General features: G+C 32.4%; 1 protein-coding gene across 1 annotated transcript; it reads right to left on the bottom strand.

Annotated features, from left to right (window-relative positions):
• Nucleotides 1-2,217: 2,217 nt before the first annotated feature.
• LOC133184379 (EF-hand calcium-binding domain-containing protein 7-like) lies at nt 2,218-16,186 on the bottom strand. The gene is made up of 21 exons (XM_061319431.1): nt 16,101-16,186; nt 15,752-15,885; nt 14,251-14,316; nt 13,950-14,095; nt 13,721-13,807; nt 12,894-12,999; nt 12,562-12,615; nt 11,261-11,305; nt 9,761-10,744; nt 9,453-9,494; nt 7,775-7,816; nt 7,553-7,644; nt 6,848-6,989; nt 5,727-5,833; nt 5,422-5,576; nt 4,807-4,940; nt 4,373-4,521; nt 4,071-4,193; nt 3,465-3,554; nt 3,104-3,211; nt 2,218-2,760 (listed from the first exon to the last, which is right to left on the bottom strand). The coding sequence occupies exons 2-21, from the start codon at nt 15,882-15,884 to the stop codon at nt 2,686-2,688; spliced, it is 2,880 nt and encodes a 959-aa protein (XP_061175415.1). The 5' UTR covers nt 15,885; nt 16,101-16,186; the 3' UTR covers nt 2,218-2,685.
• Between the last annotated feature and the right edge of the window lie 162 nt (nt 16,187-16,348).

Raw genomic sequence — 16,348 nt, 5'->3', positions numbered from 1 at the left:
GAAAACTCAAGAATGAATGTAGTTTTTAAAGGTTGTTGATATTACATCTGTTTACATAAGACGAATCATGAGACTTTTTCATAATGTACTTCATAATGTTACATATAGCTTGTACATAAAATACACTACTGTAAGCTACAGAAAGGATATATGCCCTATATAAAAGATATGTTAATATCTGATTATTTAAAAGAAATATTAAGTATAATGTATTTCTGCTTTAAAAGTTCACAAGGATATGTTATTTTTTAAGAAGCATCAACAAGCCTTGGAGAAAACTTCAAAAGTATTAAACATTCTGACACACCTTCATTAACTTAAAAAAAAAAAAAAAAACAACTGAAAAACATTTCTTAGGTGGAATAAATCATCAAGGATATAAGCATAATAAGGATTTTCTACAATGTAAATGTTTACAGCTCTGATGACTCCAACTAGGTTCCAAGGTTAGGTACAATATTGAAGAAATTGTAACTTTCAAGATGTAAAATCACATTAGACCAGTAAGTAACTTGAATAAAATAAAAACAATACAGCATAGTTGCTGTCTGAAAGAAATTACTTTTATTGGACGGAAATAAACAGTGTACAAAACATGCAATAACAATAAAAATTCTCTGCGCAGATATTTTCTTAAACCAGTGTCTTGCACAATTTCTGCACTTATATAATATGATAAATATAAAATGTCTCCATTGCAGTATCTTAAGGTTTTTCAAGTTAGATTACAGTGAAAACTTTCTTATCCAACACCTAGCTGTGCAATCCATTTCACTGCGAGTTCCAAAATTTATTTTCTTTCCCATTTCTACTAATTTCCAGTTCTTTACACAGTGCAATCTGATATCCTGTCTATTCCAACACAAAATTTATCTCTGCATAAATATCAGACTAGAGAGGTTTCACTGTATCTTTGTTTTGCTGAGGGTACATCATAGTAATTAACCCACAATTCCATTTTATGTGACAGCAATGAAGTACATGATCTGGCTGTGTAAGTACAACTTATGTAAAAACCTACAAAAGTTTTGACTCATTTTCTGTTTAAAGTGAAAACAGCTCTATATGAAACAGTCAACTACATATTTCCAGAGCATAAGTGGAATAATTATATAGGTTATTTTGACAGCAAAAAGTAGGGTAATTAATTGTAACAAAGAATGGGTGGACTTAACGCCCTATTTTGGATCTTTTTGCAACTACTCTACCAAGCTGTAAATGAAGTGAGTCCAAAATATATTACAAGCAATAGAAAGAGTTACGTATACATAGTTATATTAGGTAGAACATTTGTACAAAAGCAATGCCCTGTTGCCATGAATCAAAATTGAAGCAACGATACATTAGTGTCGTCTTCCGGAATTTGGCATGTACCCGGAGTGGTTTTTAGGTCACATAATCAATATTAATAGGAGGCGGGACCATCGATCGGCGTCATTGTTGACATCTCTCTCTCTCTCTCTCTCCCTCTCTCTCTCTAGAAATTCGAATATGTGTATGGCATATTACAGCGATGTCAATATGAAATTTAAAAAAAAATGTGTGGATACGCAAAATTAAAACAACATTTAATTTGCTAAATTCTGAAAACGGCAACCAAACACGCTCAAAGACGTTAATTTTATCGAGGTCAGGTTGAAGAATACAATGTAACTGTTTTCACGAGTACACTCGCAGGTGGACATCACGTGATGAATTGTAATATTTAACAGGTCAATCGAAGTCAAATCAAGGTTAACTCAGTCATAACAATGGAAACGAGAAGTTTGTTTTGAACACGCTTTTTGTTAAATTAAGTGTGAGCGCACGTTTGTCGGCTCTTCTCCTTTTAATATGACATTATTTTGTTCAATATACAACTACAGTTTTCTTAAGAACAGCCGACAAACATGCGCTGACTATGTACTCAGACGATGAAAAACGCATGACCCTGATTATCTATTGATATTCAAGAAATCTTCAGGCACCATGCCTTCGATATTTATTTAGTTTACCTCGAAAAGAGCGTTTTAAATTCATATCTGTTCCATGAATACACGGTTAAGATATCGGGGATTTATATGATTGAAAGAAATAAACATTTCATGAAACTTTAATTTACGGCATTTTTTCTGGCCAGTTAAGTCCACCCATTCTTTCTTCTATTTTTGTAAAAATAAACTAACAATATACAGAAATTAAGTAAAGATATTGTATATATATATCTAATAGAAATAAACCAAATTTATGGATTTAAATATTATATCATTTCTTTAGCAAAGTTCATATTTTCAATAAATATATATTCAATATAACAATGCAAATGTATATGGTATTTTGTGAAAACAAAATTAATCACAATCTTTTTATTGTTATCTGCATAGACTTAATTTATTGACAACCAGAAGTATTGTGTGATGTGGATGTACAGTTATACCCCTTTACCCATTAATAAGAAATAAATATTTGGACACTAACTTGTTACATTATTTTGTTACATTATTTCAGTACAATATGCCCTATCAACATCATTACAACATTAGCTCTACCAGTTTCTGCTTCAGACATAGAAATAGTATGTATACAAAATGCTACCTTGCAGCTGCAATGTAATTCCAAAAAAGAGCAGAATATGTTGTTAAAGCTACAGTCCTGCTGCTAAAATAAAGATGATAAATCTCCAACAAAAACTAAATCCTGTAAGTGCTATTTCTGTATGACCTCTGTACACTTCACGCTCCATTCTTCATCTTCATCATCTGGTGTGAAATGATACGCAATCTAAAATTTAAGCAATAAAAATTACCATTGTACATGAATAAATGCTTCATTGTATTCATTTCCAAGCAACTAACTTAAAATCAAGATTCCTTTGAAGCTCCTTTGGACTGTATAAGCACAATATAATGAGGTCAAGGTCATAGAAAAGGTCAAGATCAGAAAAGTTTATCACAGTTGAAAAAAAGGATTTCCCCTTGATACTAACAAGAATTGCAAATTTTGAATAAACTGGACTTCACAATTTATGGAACTATGGCTATACTGTTTTTCATACATGTATATTAACTTGCTATTCTTTAAAGATGGTAACTTCGAATTACTTGGACCTATAGCTAACACTTACTATCTGAGAGTGTGACTTGACAGAGAATGATTCCTCTAGAGATGGTCGATTTGTGAGACAGTTTTGGCTGCTGGAACAATCCAGCTTGACGCGGACTGTACTGTAAGACTGAAGTAAAAAACAAAGCTGGTTACACTGTATTTACATTCTAATCTGTAAAAGACAATGCATGGTTATACTAAACATTACACTCTATTTTGTAAAAGACAAAGCTGGTTGTACTGTATTTTACATTCCAATCTAAAAAGCCATTATTTTTTATCTCTATGCAAGTCATAAACCATTTGTAAATTAATGTCTAATCCAAAACTGCAGATTTTGAGAAATCTTTGTACATTTTTTCCTTGTAATACATGATTACCTTGTTGTCCAGCACTATGCTGGCCCTAGTATCTCCCATGTAAGTGTACATTGTCAAATCCTTCATGCCTTTCACCTTGGTAGCTTCACCCTGTGAATATAAAAGAAGTAACATACATTCATTGTAAAAATTTCAAGTCTGTACAAATCACATTAAACGAAGAGAGTTCTATAACTGAACAGTAGGTGATTGTGCTGATCAACTGTTACACTGTTTATATATTCTTCCTATCCTCTAATGATCATCAAAACATTAGAATCACAGCATATATACTGCTTATTGTATCGGACATAAAACAACAATGGAATAGAAACAATTGGGGTGGGGGTGGGGTCCATATCTATGCACTTATAAAACAGAACAGGTATTAAGGACAATATACATTTTAGTATTTAGCCTAAATTTTTAGGCAGAAGCTGTTATCCCAAGGCCAATGTTATTATTACTTGACACATGTACTGGTAATTATAATACATATTTTATTACAAACTGCCCTTCATACAATAACAACTGTGGTGAAAACTATTTCTGCAGACAGGTAGGGCAATTCTTCTGGCTGACTTAAAAATCAATCATGATAATTATCACAATAGGTAGGTTATCTACCTTTTCCATCACAGACTGACAGAGAGGGCGCTGCAGTTTATCCATCATAGATTCTATAGCAACCACTTTAAATTCAGCATCATCACAGTCCTCTGTATACACATTAACTAAGAAAGGACAAGCCTGCAACAATGAAAAATAAAATATAATATATCAAGGTTCTATAAATTTTCACATTATAAGGCATGTATACAAACCATCAATTATAAACTGAATTGTTTGAATGGCATTAGTTCTGTCAGGCATGTAAACAAATCATCAAATATAAAGTGAATTATCTGTATTGTAGTAGAGTTCTGTACCTCATCCATAACCAGCTCCTTGTTGATACCCAGACTCTCCAGAGTCACCCACATATCATCTTCATCTCCGTTAGAGTCCTCAGCTTCCAAGTCATTCAGCTGAAGGAAGCCATTCTTTGTGATTTCTCCATTCTCAAGTTCAAGACGCTCTGAAATGAATGATGATTAAATGTTTTAATTTTTTTCATTGGCATTTGATCAAATTTTATCTATTATTTTAACCATTAGAAGCTATTACTTAATATAGTCTACTAGTATATTTAAAACCACTTAATTTTCAGGTAAGTTGACATTCAAAGCATAGTATATTTATTTCTTCAAAGATAATCATTTAACCCCTTCCACTAGTTCAAAAAACTCCTTCATGATATGGACAATTTTTATATAAACAATGGGATCACTCTGTTCCAAGGATACAGAATTAAGACCCTTACCCTCTACAACCTCCCATTCATCGTCCCCGACCTCTTCATCACTTGTCCTGATGTTGTACCAGTTAAACTCCTCTCTACTCATTGTTCCATTTCCATCCAGGTCTGATAAATCAAAGACATCCTCTAACACCTTCCTAAAATGAAATTACAACTCTCTGAGTGTACATGCAATTTGCATTCCATGCATATCACTGATGGTAATTTAAAATGATTACATTCCTAGCCCAAAGGACCATTGAGGATGGAGCTGACACACAGTATTAAATCTGAAAATTGGACATTTACCTACAACTGAAAGAGACAGCATTTTTGACTGGGAGTACAGTATTAAGAATATATCATGAACAAACTACATGTATTATTCATAAAAACGTTCTTCACAGTTCATCAGTACAAAATCCATCTGGGACCATTCTCACCTGAGGGAACTTTCTACATAAAAGCCATGGTTCTCAGCAAGAAATATTTGTGAGTAAAGAAAAGGTTAAGAAACTCATAGATATTTCTTGCACACAAAAGAAAAGTTGGTTTACAAAAAAAAAAACTTTTATTCTGAATTGTCTATTAATGGACAAAGTAAACATTAAGACATTAAACAGTACATGTATAATTTACCTAAAAGCTTTAGTGATGGTGTGTTTTCCCTCTTTGCACTGCAGTAGTTTTACAGGGTTGGATGACTCACTCTCTCGCTTTTTAAGACGAGATCCAGTTGTGAATGGAATTACATGATAGTTTCCTGCATCCAAGGAACATTTCACTCCATATTTCTAAAAATAATTCAAAAAACTTTAAAAATTCAATTCAGACATCAGCTGTGATGGGCATACTCTTCCATCATATTATGGTGTAAACAGAATTAATTTTGTTTATGGGTGTACAGACTGGTTCTGTAGAGCACTGAAATGTTTAGTACTGACCCCTTTGGAATCTCTGTGCTGTGTGAATGTAATCAGGACATTACCATCATCATCAGGTCTTTCCCTCAGGATAAACAGTGCTGTATCTATGATCTGATCAACGTTGGCTGAAATATCACATTCAATAAATTTCATTTTACTCCAGACCATATACAGTAAAACACGCTTATAACAAAGTGTCAGGGATGGATAATTTTGCTTTGTTATAAGCGTTATTTGTTATTGTCTGACGTCATGGCGTCAGACAGTATTAGATTTAGCCAAGGCTTGTTGGTCAAGTCGTTCAATAGAATTCTTGTGATAACTTGATCTTGGAAACTTCATACTCAGTTGGAGAGCATGGGGAGTACAGAAAACAATCATGCTAAACACCCAAACAAGCGAGAGTACTGGACCTATTTATTATCACATTATACATTACAGGTTACATAACATTTGGCCATTCTCGAATGCATATCATTTATGTCCAGCAAAACAGCAGGAATGAAGCTGATCAGGTCAACACTTGTCAATTATCTTTATCTACCCCCCCCCCCCCCCCCCATTCCTACATCTAAGAAAAAAGAAATTACAAGTAATATAATGTACACAGAATAAATTCATGACAAGTTTTATTTTATGTTGATGCCACTGAATTGAAATTTTCTTGTTTCTTAGCAAAAGAATTCATTTCATGACTAAGACTCATGTTGATTACACTGTATTTGACATTTCTTGATTCTTCACGTAAAAATAAATTTGCTCAAGTCAGACAAGCTTTTTAGGAAAGCTAATACTTGTGTCTGTTAAGTTTACAATGAATTTTAAACTCAAGGGGAATGAAATTCACTTCCCTGTAAGCGTCAATTCATTATAAGTGTGTTCGCTATAAGCATGTTTTACTGTATATTAGCTGGAAAAAGTCATAGAAGTTATTATTTACCCGGTAATATGATTTCTATGCAATATATTTAAAAATAAATAAAAGATTTATTTTGAATTTCATATGTCAGTTTAGAAACACCTTTACTTCTTAACAAATTTAGGCAGTAAAGTTTAATTTATTTATAGAAAATCTGAATACATGTACCTAATTTTAACAACTAATATGTCATTTTGTAATCAAGTGTACCAGTAATTACCTTGACAGCGACTTTTGATTGGCTCTATTGTAATCCACACAGAAGTCTCCTCTGTTAGTTTAAGATCGTACTGATGGCAAAGAAGGTTTCCAGTATCCTCATCAATGAAGAACATTCCTTTGCTTGTTGTGTGTGTCCATTCCTATATATAATTCAATATTTTCCAAGTAGCATTCACAAAATGACATGCTATATTAATCATCATTGTACACGTTTACAAATTATCAGCAAATCCCAAATTTAGGGCTGGGATGATACACTTTCTTTCAAAACGTTAAGTACAACAAAGAAAAGAAAGTCTGAAATTTTCTTTTTTGTCACGATATTTCAAAACACTTATTGACACTCATTATATCATTATCACACAGAATCAATATTAGTTCAACTTTAAAATAATGTTTGCTTGCCCTCTCCCAACTCAGGATGAGAAAATTGAGTCGGTAGGTAGGTGAGAAACTTTTTTTAAAGGAAATTTCAAAATCAATGCTGAATTTTCAAAATCTAAAATTACTTCCTGAGAGGTTAAAAAAAGTTTTGAGTCAGGCCATTTTTAGCCAGTTGGCTGGGAGAGGGCAACCAAACAATTTTTTAAAGATGGCCTTATTGATATTTCCATATATCATCCCAGTCCTACCCCAATGTATAGTGGATAGCTAAAACAATGCACTAAATCACAGACACTGACAAAAGGAATTTGATATACACCTTAAGATTCTTGGGCTCATATAGTTTAGGCAGGGTTGCTGCTGCCTGACCCTTGGATTTCCTGTTTCTGGGAGATGGCTTTGGAAGATCATCTGCCATATAAAGGAAAATTAACAATGAGGCTTTTTTTTCAGCAACATTTACCCGAAAAATTTACATAAAATTCCTTGAATATATTCTATGAACAGACGCTGTTATAATTTCTGATTGACGTATACGTACCAACACTCAGAAGAGACTTTCGTGACCCAGCCAAAGATGCACCTGTCAAAGAAAGTGGAGAAATAATAATGAAATTCTGTGTCTTGAATGATAGTGACATTCATAAGTCATTATTCTTGAGGAGTATTTAGATAAACTGAGGGGGAAAATTGGGATATTTTAGCATCTTAAGCTAATGCTTTTTCAAAATTCTCTGCATATAGCAGCAGAATACAAAGAATTTCAAGCAAAATTTTTGCATCTAGTGATCTACTATACTGCTAAAAGCAGTACATATATACATGTACCAGACATAAGCAAAATCTAAAAGGCTTTAACTGCAAAGTATACATAATAAGAGTGCTTCACAGTAGAAACACACTCTAGTATAATTGAAATTAAAATAGAAAACAACTATGTCACAATCAACATGTATAACACATGATCTTCTGGAGACTAAGGATTATATATTGGTTTGATGTAACATTTTAGCTGTAAAAATTCAAACCACTCAGGTGAAAGCAAGCAATTAAAAAAATGTAGTTCTTCTAAAATGGTAACAATCCAACCAAATCACTGTCACACATCAATAAAGCCTCAGAATATCCTTGTTATAATTCACAACTATTAGACAATGTTATACGTGTCCCATCCAATATCTGTGCACATCTTGTTTAAATTCATGTAATGAACATGTTAATTTAAATTCCAATGAATATATTTCCAACAGAAACAATGAAAATGCTTTTGTACTATATATTATTTATCACAAATGCATTTGTTATCATGTGACATGTGATGCAAAGATTCCTGACCTTATACTCAACAATGTTTTAGAATATCTAAAGCTTAGAGTTTCATCAAAATTCTTAAACCTTAATTGTGATCATCATTTGCAATCAATGCAATTACTTTTTTTTTCCAAGATTTTGATTATGAAGAGGAAAAGAAAGGTTGCAAAACTATAAATCAAAAGAAAAATATCACAAATAATAATATAAAAAAATTAATACCCAGTAAATTATCTTAAACTATTTAGACCTTGACCTTTGACCAATTGATCCATACCCTAAATTTAATGATAGGAAGTCTAAAAAATTACAAGCATTCCAGTGATAGTGTTCAAATAAATCTTTGGCAGATATGAGAATAAATGTTGCCTTTTGATATAATGACTCAAAAATCTCAAACTTTCATTCTATAACTATATAATGACAATGTTGAGATTGTGACAACTGTATGTTGAAAATAGAGGATTCATTATCACATTAAAGTGTCAACAGATAGACAAAGTTATCTGCTCTAATCAAATAGTGGAAAGATTTTGAAACCTTGCAAAAATCCATACCACATGTTGAATCAACATTTACTATTTTTTATCATTAAAAGTTATAACTGAACTTTTTTTTAACATAGTTGTACAACTGTACAATTTAGAATTCCATATCAATAAAAAAGTCTTCACCCATATTCAAACAAGTAATTTCATAAAACTTGCAAAGGAAAAGACTCTAATGGGTATCTGAAAACTGCAGTCTATAATTGGGAAGCAATCAGTGCCTACAGGGATATGACGCTGTGTCAATATAAGCAAAGAGAGCAGAAATATGACTTCCAAGATAAGTAATGCATGGCAAGAAAAATAACACAATAGCTATGATGAACATCCAGTGGTGAGGAAACACGGAGCCGTGAGTACCTGACTTCATGGAGGCGAAGGAACCAAACATACTCCCTTCATCTGTACAAAAAAGTCCACAGTTGTTAAACTGATACAGACTTCAAAATTGCTTTAAATCTCATACTGTCACTCTTAAAAACATACTTCTAATATAATAAAACAATATGTATTGAATAGGAAATAAATTTTGCTTAAAAAAATTCAAAAACATCTGATCTCTCTTCCTGGTTCTGTAACATAGACACTCTCAATAACACTTTTTTGTAGCTAAGTGATCTGCTTAACAAAATCTAAAAATAACACTAAATAACAGTGTTAAATCTTACTGATCTGTTTAACAGATTTACTGTCTTTCCTAGCACGGGGAGTAGGCCAGACTGATTTAGGAGTTTCTTCTTCAGAATCATCCTGCTCTTCTCTAATGGTTGCTGTCTCAGCAGGTGCAATAGAGTCCCGTTTGGATTTCAGAGAAACTCTAGATCCCAGATTTGGATCTCCTCTTGACTTCAGGGAAACTTTGGATCCCATATTTGATTCCCCTCTGGATTTCAGAGAAACTTTAGATCCCATAGTTTCTTGTTTGACAGTATCTCCATCTTTCGATTTCAGGGAGAGCTTTGAACCACTTATATCTGCTTTAGAATCTTTCCTTGACCTCAGGGACACCTTGGATCCCATAGCTTCAGACTTTTCCTCCTTAGTATTGAGCAAAGTAGTAGAACCTGTTACTTCAGTGTTACTAGTCCCATCTTCTTTAGATTTCACTGATGTTCTAGATCCCATATTTTGTGTTGATGAAGTTGGTTCCTCTGCTTTAGATTCTGAAATTTCCTCCTTAATAGATACTTGAGATCCCATGCCTTCGGATTTCTGCTGATTTTCCTCCTTGCTTGATTTTAATGATACTTTAGATCCCATATTTGCTGGTTCCTCTGCTTTAGATTCTGATATTTCCTCCTTAATAGATACTTGGGATCCCATGCCTTGGGATTCCTGCTTTTTTTCTTCCCTGCTTGATCTTAATGATACTTTAGATCCCATATTTTGTGTTGTTGCTCCTGGTTCCTCTACTTTAGATTCTGATATTTCCTCTTTAATAGATACTTTGGATCCCATGCCTTGGGATTTCTGCTTATCTTCCTCCTTGTTTGATTTTAATGATACCCTAGATCCCAAACCTTTGGTAGATGCTTGATCATTGTCCTTTGACCTTAGTGAAACCTTTGACCCTGTGTTCTCCTGAGTGACAGCACTGTCTTCTTTAGGTGGCTCTGATGCCTCTGAAGACACATTTGGTTCCTCCATAGCAACTTTATCATCTAACATATTTCCATACAAGTTTTACACAGTGTTACATGTTAAAACTACTAATACCATACAATAATGGATTAGAAATAGTGTATATAAAATCCCTTAATGATATAATTGCCTGCTCAATTATGCATTTTGAAAAATGAAAATAAGATTTAAAAGAAAATAGATGTCTTTCAAATTGTATTATATATCTAATTAATATCAGAGAGAAGGGATCAAATTCCAGAGTTAAGTTAATAAATGAATGTAGCATTCACACACATCCATTAAAGTGAGCATTAACAAAGCTATAGTACATATTTCCACTGCTGTTTACCACACACCCCACTGTAATATTGTTTAATTCTGCCTTGCTGTATCTACTTTTACACTAGCTTCCCATCTACTCTGAGCATTAATCAACTCATCTATTGTGTGATGTCTATTTCATTAACATGTAGTCATGCAATCAGCCTCTATTTGATTTCTAATAGACACTACAAGTACAGAACATTTGTAAAACCTCTTTTTACCTCTGTTAGATCTGGAGGAAGCAGACATTGGCCTCTCACTGTGACCTGCAATTAAATGAAGGGAAACATACAATACACTTGTAGTGGAAGCCATACTTCAGAATTTAATACTGGAATTTAAAAAATTCCAAGCCATTTTTTTTTTGTCAAAAGAAAATGAGATGGTAAATATGCAAACAATTTAATAAAAAAATAATATATCTAACAGGAATTTAAGGGGTAAAAAAGCAAAAGAATGAAATAAAATCGAATTTTGGATTTCATGGTTTGGGTAAGTGAAATGGATCAAGCCAAAAAAAAATTAGCAAAGAGAGTTTATAGACTTTGAAAGATATTGTTAATAGAGTAGTAATAAAAAAAATCTTAAAATCTACAAGCAATTTAAGAAACAAGGTAATATTAAATCTCAGATTATTTATTTAAGGTCTGGGGTGGAGGGTCAAATGAGTGCACTGTGATATGTTCTACATGGATCATAAACTGCATGAATTCAATAATTTTTGGATAGAGAAGAATGGCATACATATTTCTGTGACCTATTTGTAAATGCATGATTACTAGTGTTAACAATAGGTTTTAAAATTACAGACAACAAATACTGATCAGTCTAGCCATCTTATCCTGACAACAGGATTAAATCTCGAGTGAGATTTTTTATGTATTTATTAGGATCACACTTTTATCCTGTTAAGTGAGAGTGTTTGTACAACAACATCACATCACAAAATGAAGAGCTGCTTGGACACACAATGAAATGGATGTTTGTAATGAAGGATAAAATCAACAGAGAGCTGAATCCCCCATTTTTATTTGCAGCATTGGATACTGAATTCTATGCTCAGGAGAAAAAAAATGCATAGATGGCATAAAGCAAAAATATATATCTTTTTATACAAGCACTTTTTAAATACATGTACAGAGATTTCAAGCCAGGAATGATAGCTGCATTAAGAGCTGGTAAAAGAGTTTTACCATCAACATATTTATGTAAATATTCTAATTAAATTAAAAATTAGGAAATTTGATATATGGCATCTTTTGTTAATATTTTTTAATTACAATAAAGTAATTGCTGGATTCTAGCCAAAAATATTATATTCACATTATTCTGTTGAACTACTGCTTTTTTATGACTATATTCTCCAGCAATGATGAATAGCTTCAGAAAATAAATTCAAAAACCATAAACTGAAATTTAGGAATTGTTTATCATCAAGCATAGGTTAGATGTATGAGCAAAATGGATGGGGAATGTGCAAAGTTGTGATGCCACACCAGTGAAAACTGTAGCGGGCTCTTACTTTTTACGGATGCTGCAGATTTAACTGATATCTGTGACCCTGACCTAGAATCACCTGTGTGGACAAAACTTTTTTTTTTCAAAGTCAACAATACCTCATTAACATTTTTTTCTCAAAAGTTAACATTTGAGTGTAGCATTAGTAGAAGTTCACATTAACTATCTTACAATTATTTCATAAGCTATGAACCCTGTATACTGAAATGCATTTTAATCACTATCATAATCTCAATTTCATGTTTTCAATCTATAGTAAGATCTAAAGAATCATACAGTATACATGCATTTTTAAATTTCAATAAAGGTTTAACAAAGGTTTATGAAATGTTTTACTTGTTTTGGTAAGATCTTCCTTCCTTCTTTTTTGTTCTTTTTTCTCCATGATTCGACGAGATGCTTTCTTACATTCCTCTGTTGTTTCCATGATCATCTTACAAAACTGTTTAACAGTAATAAAGTGACAAAATATTAAAAGAATAACCCACTCACTTCGACAAATGTTACTTGTCCATAAGGCAAAGTCTAATATTGAATAAAATTTAGTAAGATCTATTAATTATATGTACAACTGTATGTTCAACATTAAAAGCCTTTCAATAACTAAAACTACACATCAACTGCGGCTTTCTAAGCAAGACAGTTAGCATGTATCTTTTGATGCATCAACCATGCAAGCTTGGTCATAGTAGAAACATAAAATTTCTTTGTAATGGACATGCTCCAAAACTTTGACACCTTCACTTATCAAAATAATAGATGGTTAGATGAGTTTTTGATATCACAGTTTTTACTAGTAATATAAAATTTTCTGAAAAGGTGATAAGAACACAATATACACATGAAGTATCGAACTAAAATAGATTTGCTTAATTTATATACATGTATACATTCTCCTTGACAACAAAGATCATGCTTTAGCCTGCCCATGTTTAATGAAGCACATTCTTTTACTGAAAACAAATAGCAGTGAACTTTTCTTTTATCATGCAGTGTTTAAAAGGTTGGGACTCTTGAAACATTTATACCTCTGCATAGTCAAGCTACCAAGATAAACAAATTAACAAATTTATATTTGTTTTGTAATTATTTATACTCCTTCTAAAACACTGAACCACATATTCATCAATCTTATGTATATCCGCAGCATATACTTCAATTACCTCCCCATAATCCAGGCGACCATCTTTATTTTCATCCACTTCATCAATCATCTTTTTAACCTCTGAACGACTCATCTTCTCACCTTTCTAAATTTGAAAATACAGTGTAGTAAAAAATTCAATAGAATTAAGAGGACAGCAAAGAAAAAAGTCAGACATTTTGAGCTACACAAGAATTGTATATGATGGAAATAACTTTCATATATGTGTTTTATCATGCTTGACTCACAGTGGTCATGATTTTGTACAACTCCTCTAGAGAAATATAACCATCGCCATTAATGTCAATCTTTCTGAATGCCTTCATTAAGTCATCAGCAGTTGTGGCCTTTTCCTTTTTACAGATTTCAACAAAATCATCAAATGTTAAGTGGTCTGAAAATAATAAAGTTCATTAATTTATACATTGTTCATCCAAAAATCATTCTGAAAGATCCAATTCACCAAAGGAAAGCAAATTTTTTGAAAACATCCTAAAATATTTTGTTGTACATCAGCTAAAGGAATTTAATTTATAGGAAAATCTCTACCTGTATCAGATTTCCAATATTTTGACAAAACTCTTTTTGATGGATTTCTACCAGCCTGCTGTAAAACTGAAAAGAAATATGGAGTTTAATTGCCCCTTCTTAAGTACCTGTGTATGGTCCATAATTTTGACACTTGGGTCATAATCAAAAATAAAACTGAAATAAAAAGAAGCATTGTTCCAATACCACAATTTTAACTCTCAGCAAAATTGCTACATTTTACTAAAACATATTTGAAGTCAGGGCTAGACAAATAGCAGTGCCCGACGCCCGGGACAACCAATTTTGTTTGGCGGGCAAGTTATTTGATAAGTGGTACCTGCCCACGGACAAGTGCTTCTCCAGTTAACAAAAAATCAAATGTTGTTTGTTTTATCGCTGTTGAAATGTAATGAATCACAGTAGAGCACCTGTTTTTCGCTGCTGTTCATCACTACATCAAATACTCGGTCGGAACTCCTCTAGAATTTACCCATTCATGTGTAGTTAAAATATATACAAGACGTAAAACATAGCAGCTATCGAATCCATGTCAAAAAGTTGAAGAGGATTTTAGACCTTTTTTAGGTATTGTAAAAAATACTGTAAAAATTCATGCCGTGAATGCAAACGTTTTATACTGATATTAAAATTGGAGTTGTTGACTGGCGATCACTGAAAGTCACAATCGGCATGCAGTGGTGGTTTTCATAATCAAATACTTTATATATTTTTTGTTTTCAATTAAATAAATACACATTATTTTTGAATAATAAAAAAAAAAGGGAATACCTCATTAAAGAATTTTGAAGAAAATAGACTGAAACTTTGACTTTACTAATACCCAGAAAATACAGAAAGAAATCTGAATCTTAAATGTAAAATTTTACTACTAAAATCAGGGACCTAACATATATAGGTCCCTGCTAAAATATTGAACTGTGATCATGTATGCATGAAATAATTTTTTTCAGTTGAGAAATTGTAAGTTGACAATATAGACTTTAATTCTAATGCTTGAAATTCATATGCCTTGCAATTGGAAAACATCAAATGATTTGACGTCTTCATTTTTTTTTCGCTTTGAGTATTTTTGGGATGATAAAGTAACACAGAGAAAAGTTTAGATCATGCACACTGCTCAAGCTAAGAAATCTTCCTGGAACAAGACTTACCCCTAAATTTTTCCATGGAAAAATTAAGTGATTTTGTGTCTAGTTTGGTCCCCATGTAGTGTATCAGTTGAGAAATAATTTAATTTTTAACGATAATGCTTTAATTTTGTGTTAATCAAGAAAAAGGTGGGACAAGCATATTTTTTGGTAGGACAAGTAATTTTACGATGGTAACCTGTCCGAGGGCAAGTACTGAAAAATTCTATTTGTCTACCCCTGTTGAAGTTAAATCCTTCTCCAAATCATAATGCTCATAAGACTAGTGCTTAAACCCAAACCATATGGCCTTAAATGTTTTTTTTAAAGAATAAGATGGAAAGAAGAGCCATTTATCCTTTAAAACAAACCTTGGATGAGGTCCTCTAATGAATCAATCTCATCCTTGATATTGTCATAAATAGACAAGTAAGCAGCTTTACACTCAAGGTAGAACTCTCCATTATCCCCACCTAAGGAAGTCCGACTGGCCCGCCTTGACATTCTGTAACAAACAAAGGTATACATTACAGAAATAGAAATTAAAGGTGAAACCAGTGACATTGAACTTAATTGTCTTCTCTATTTCAATTGACCTTTTATTGAACAAATAAAATTTCATAATTAAAAAAAAAAATCTGATTCAGCAGCTATATATGTGAATGTAATGTCCACTTGCACTGCATTTAGCTTTCAAGATAAATAAACTTTAATACTTACCTACGTTCAGTTACAAATCTTCTTGTTACGTGAAAATGTGATGTCTCTTTAGCATGCAGGATTTAACAATGCAATATATTTACTATTTACTAATATTTAACTGTCAAAACAAGACTAAACCAGACTAGGCAAATATTTTAGAGGAAACTAAGAACGCTGAGCATGCGTAATACGCAAGAAGGCTTCATTCATCCAGTTGTACCTGTTTTATTCGGAATTATACATGCAAAGAGACATTTTAAATCTAT

This window comes from Saccostrea echinata, unplaced genomic scaffold (assembly GCF_033153115.1).
Source record: "Saccostrea echinata isolate AGI-Se365-2 ecotype Australia unplaced genomic scaffold, CSIRO_AGI_Sech_v1 ptg000010l, whole genome shotgun sequence".
Taxonomy (NCBI): Eukaryota; Metazoa; Mollusca; class Bivalvia; order Ostreida; family Ostreidae; genus Saccostrea; species Saccostrea echinata.
Note: the sequence above shows the minus strand (reverse complement) of the source record. Positions and strands in the feature narration are given on the sequence as shown.

Excerpts from the sequence above, each read along its gene's own strand:
- LOC133184379 (XM_061319431.1), bottom strand. The coding sequence starts at position 15,884 with ATGTCAAGGCGGGCCAGTCGGACTTCCTTAGGTGGGGATAATGGAGAG. Across the intron at positions 11,306-12,561 it reads ATCTGCAGCATCCGTAAAAA|GTCACAGTGAGAGGCCAATG; the intron begins GTAAGAGCCCGC and ends ATTTAATTGCAG. Across the intron at positions 7,817-9,452 it reads CTTCGCCTCCATGAAGTCAG|GTGCATCTTTGGCTGGGTCA; the intron begins GTACTCACGGCT and ends TTTCTTTGACAG.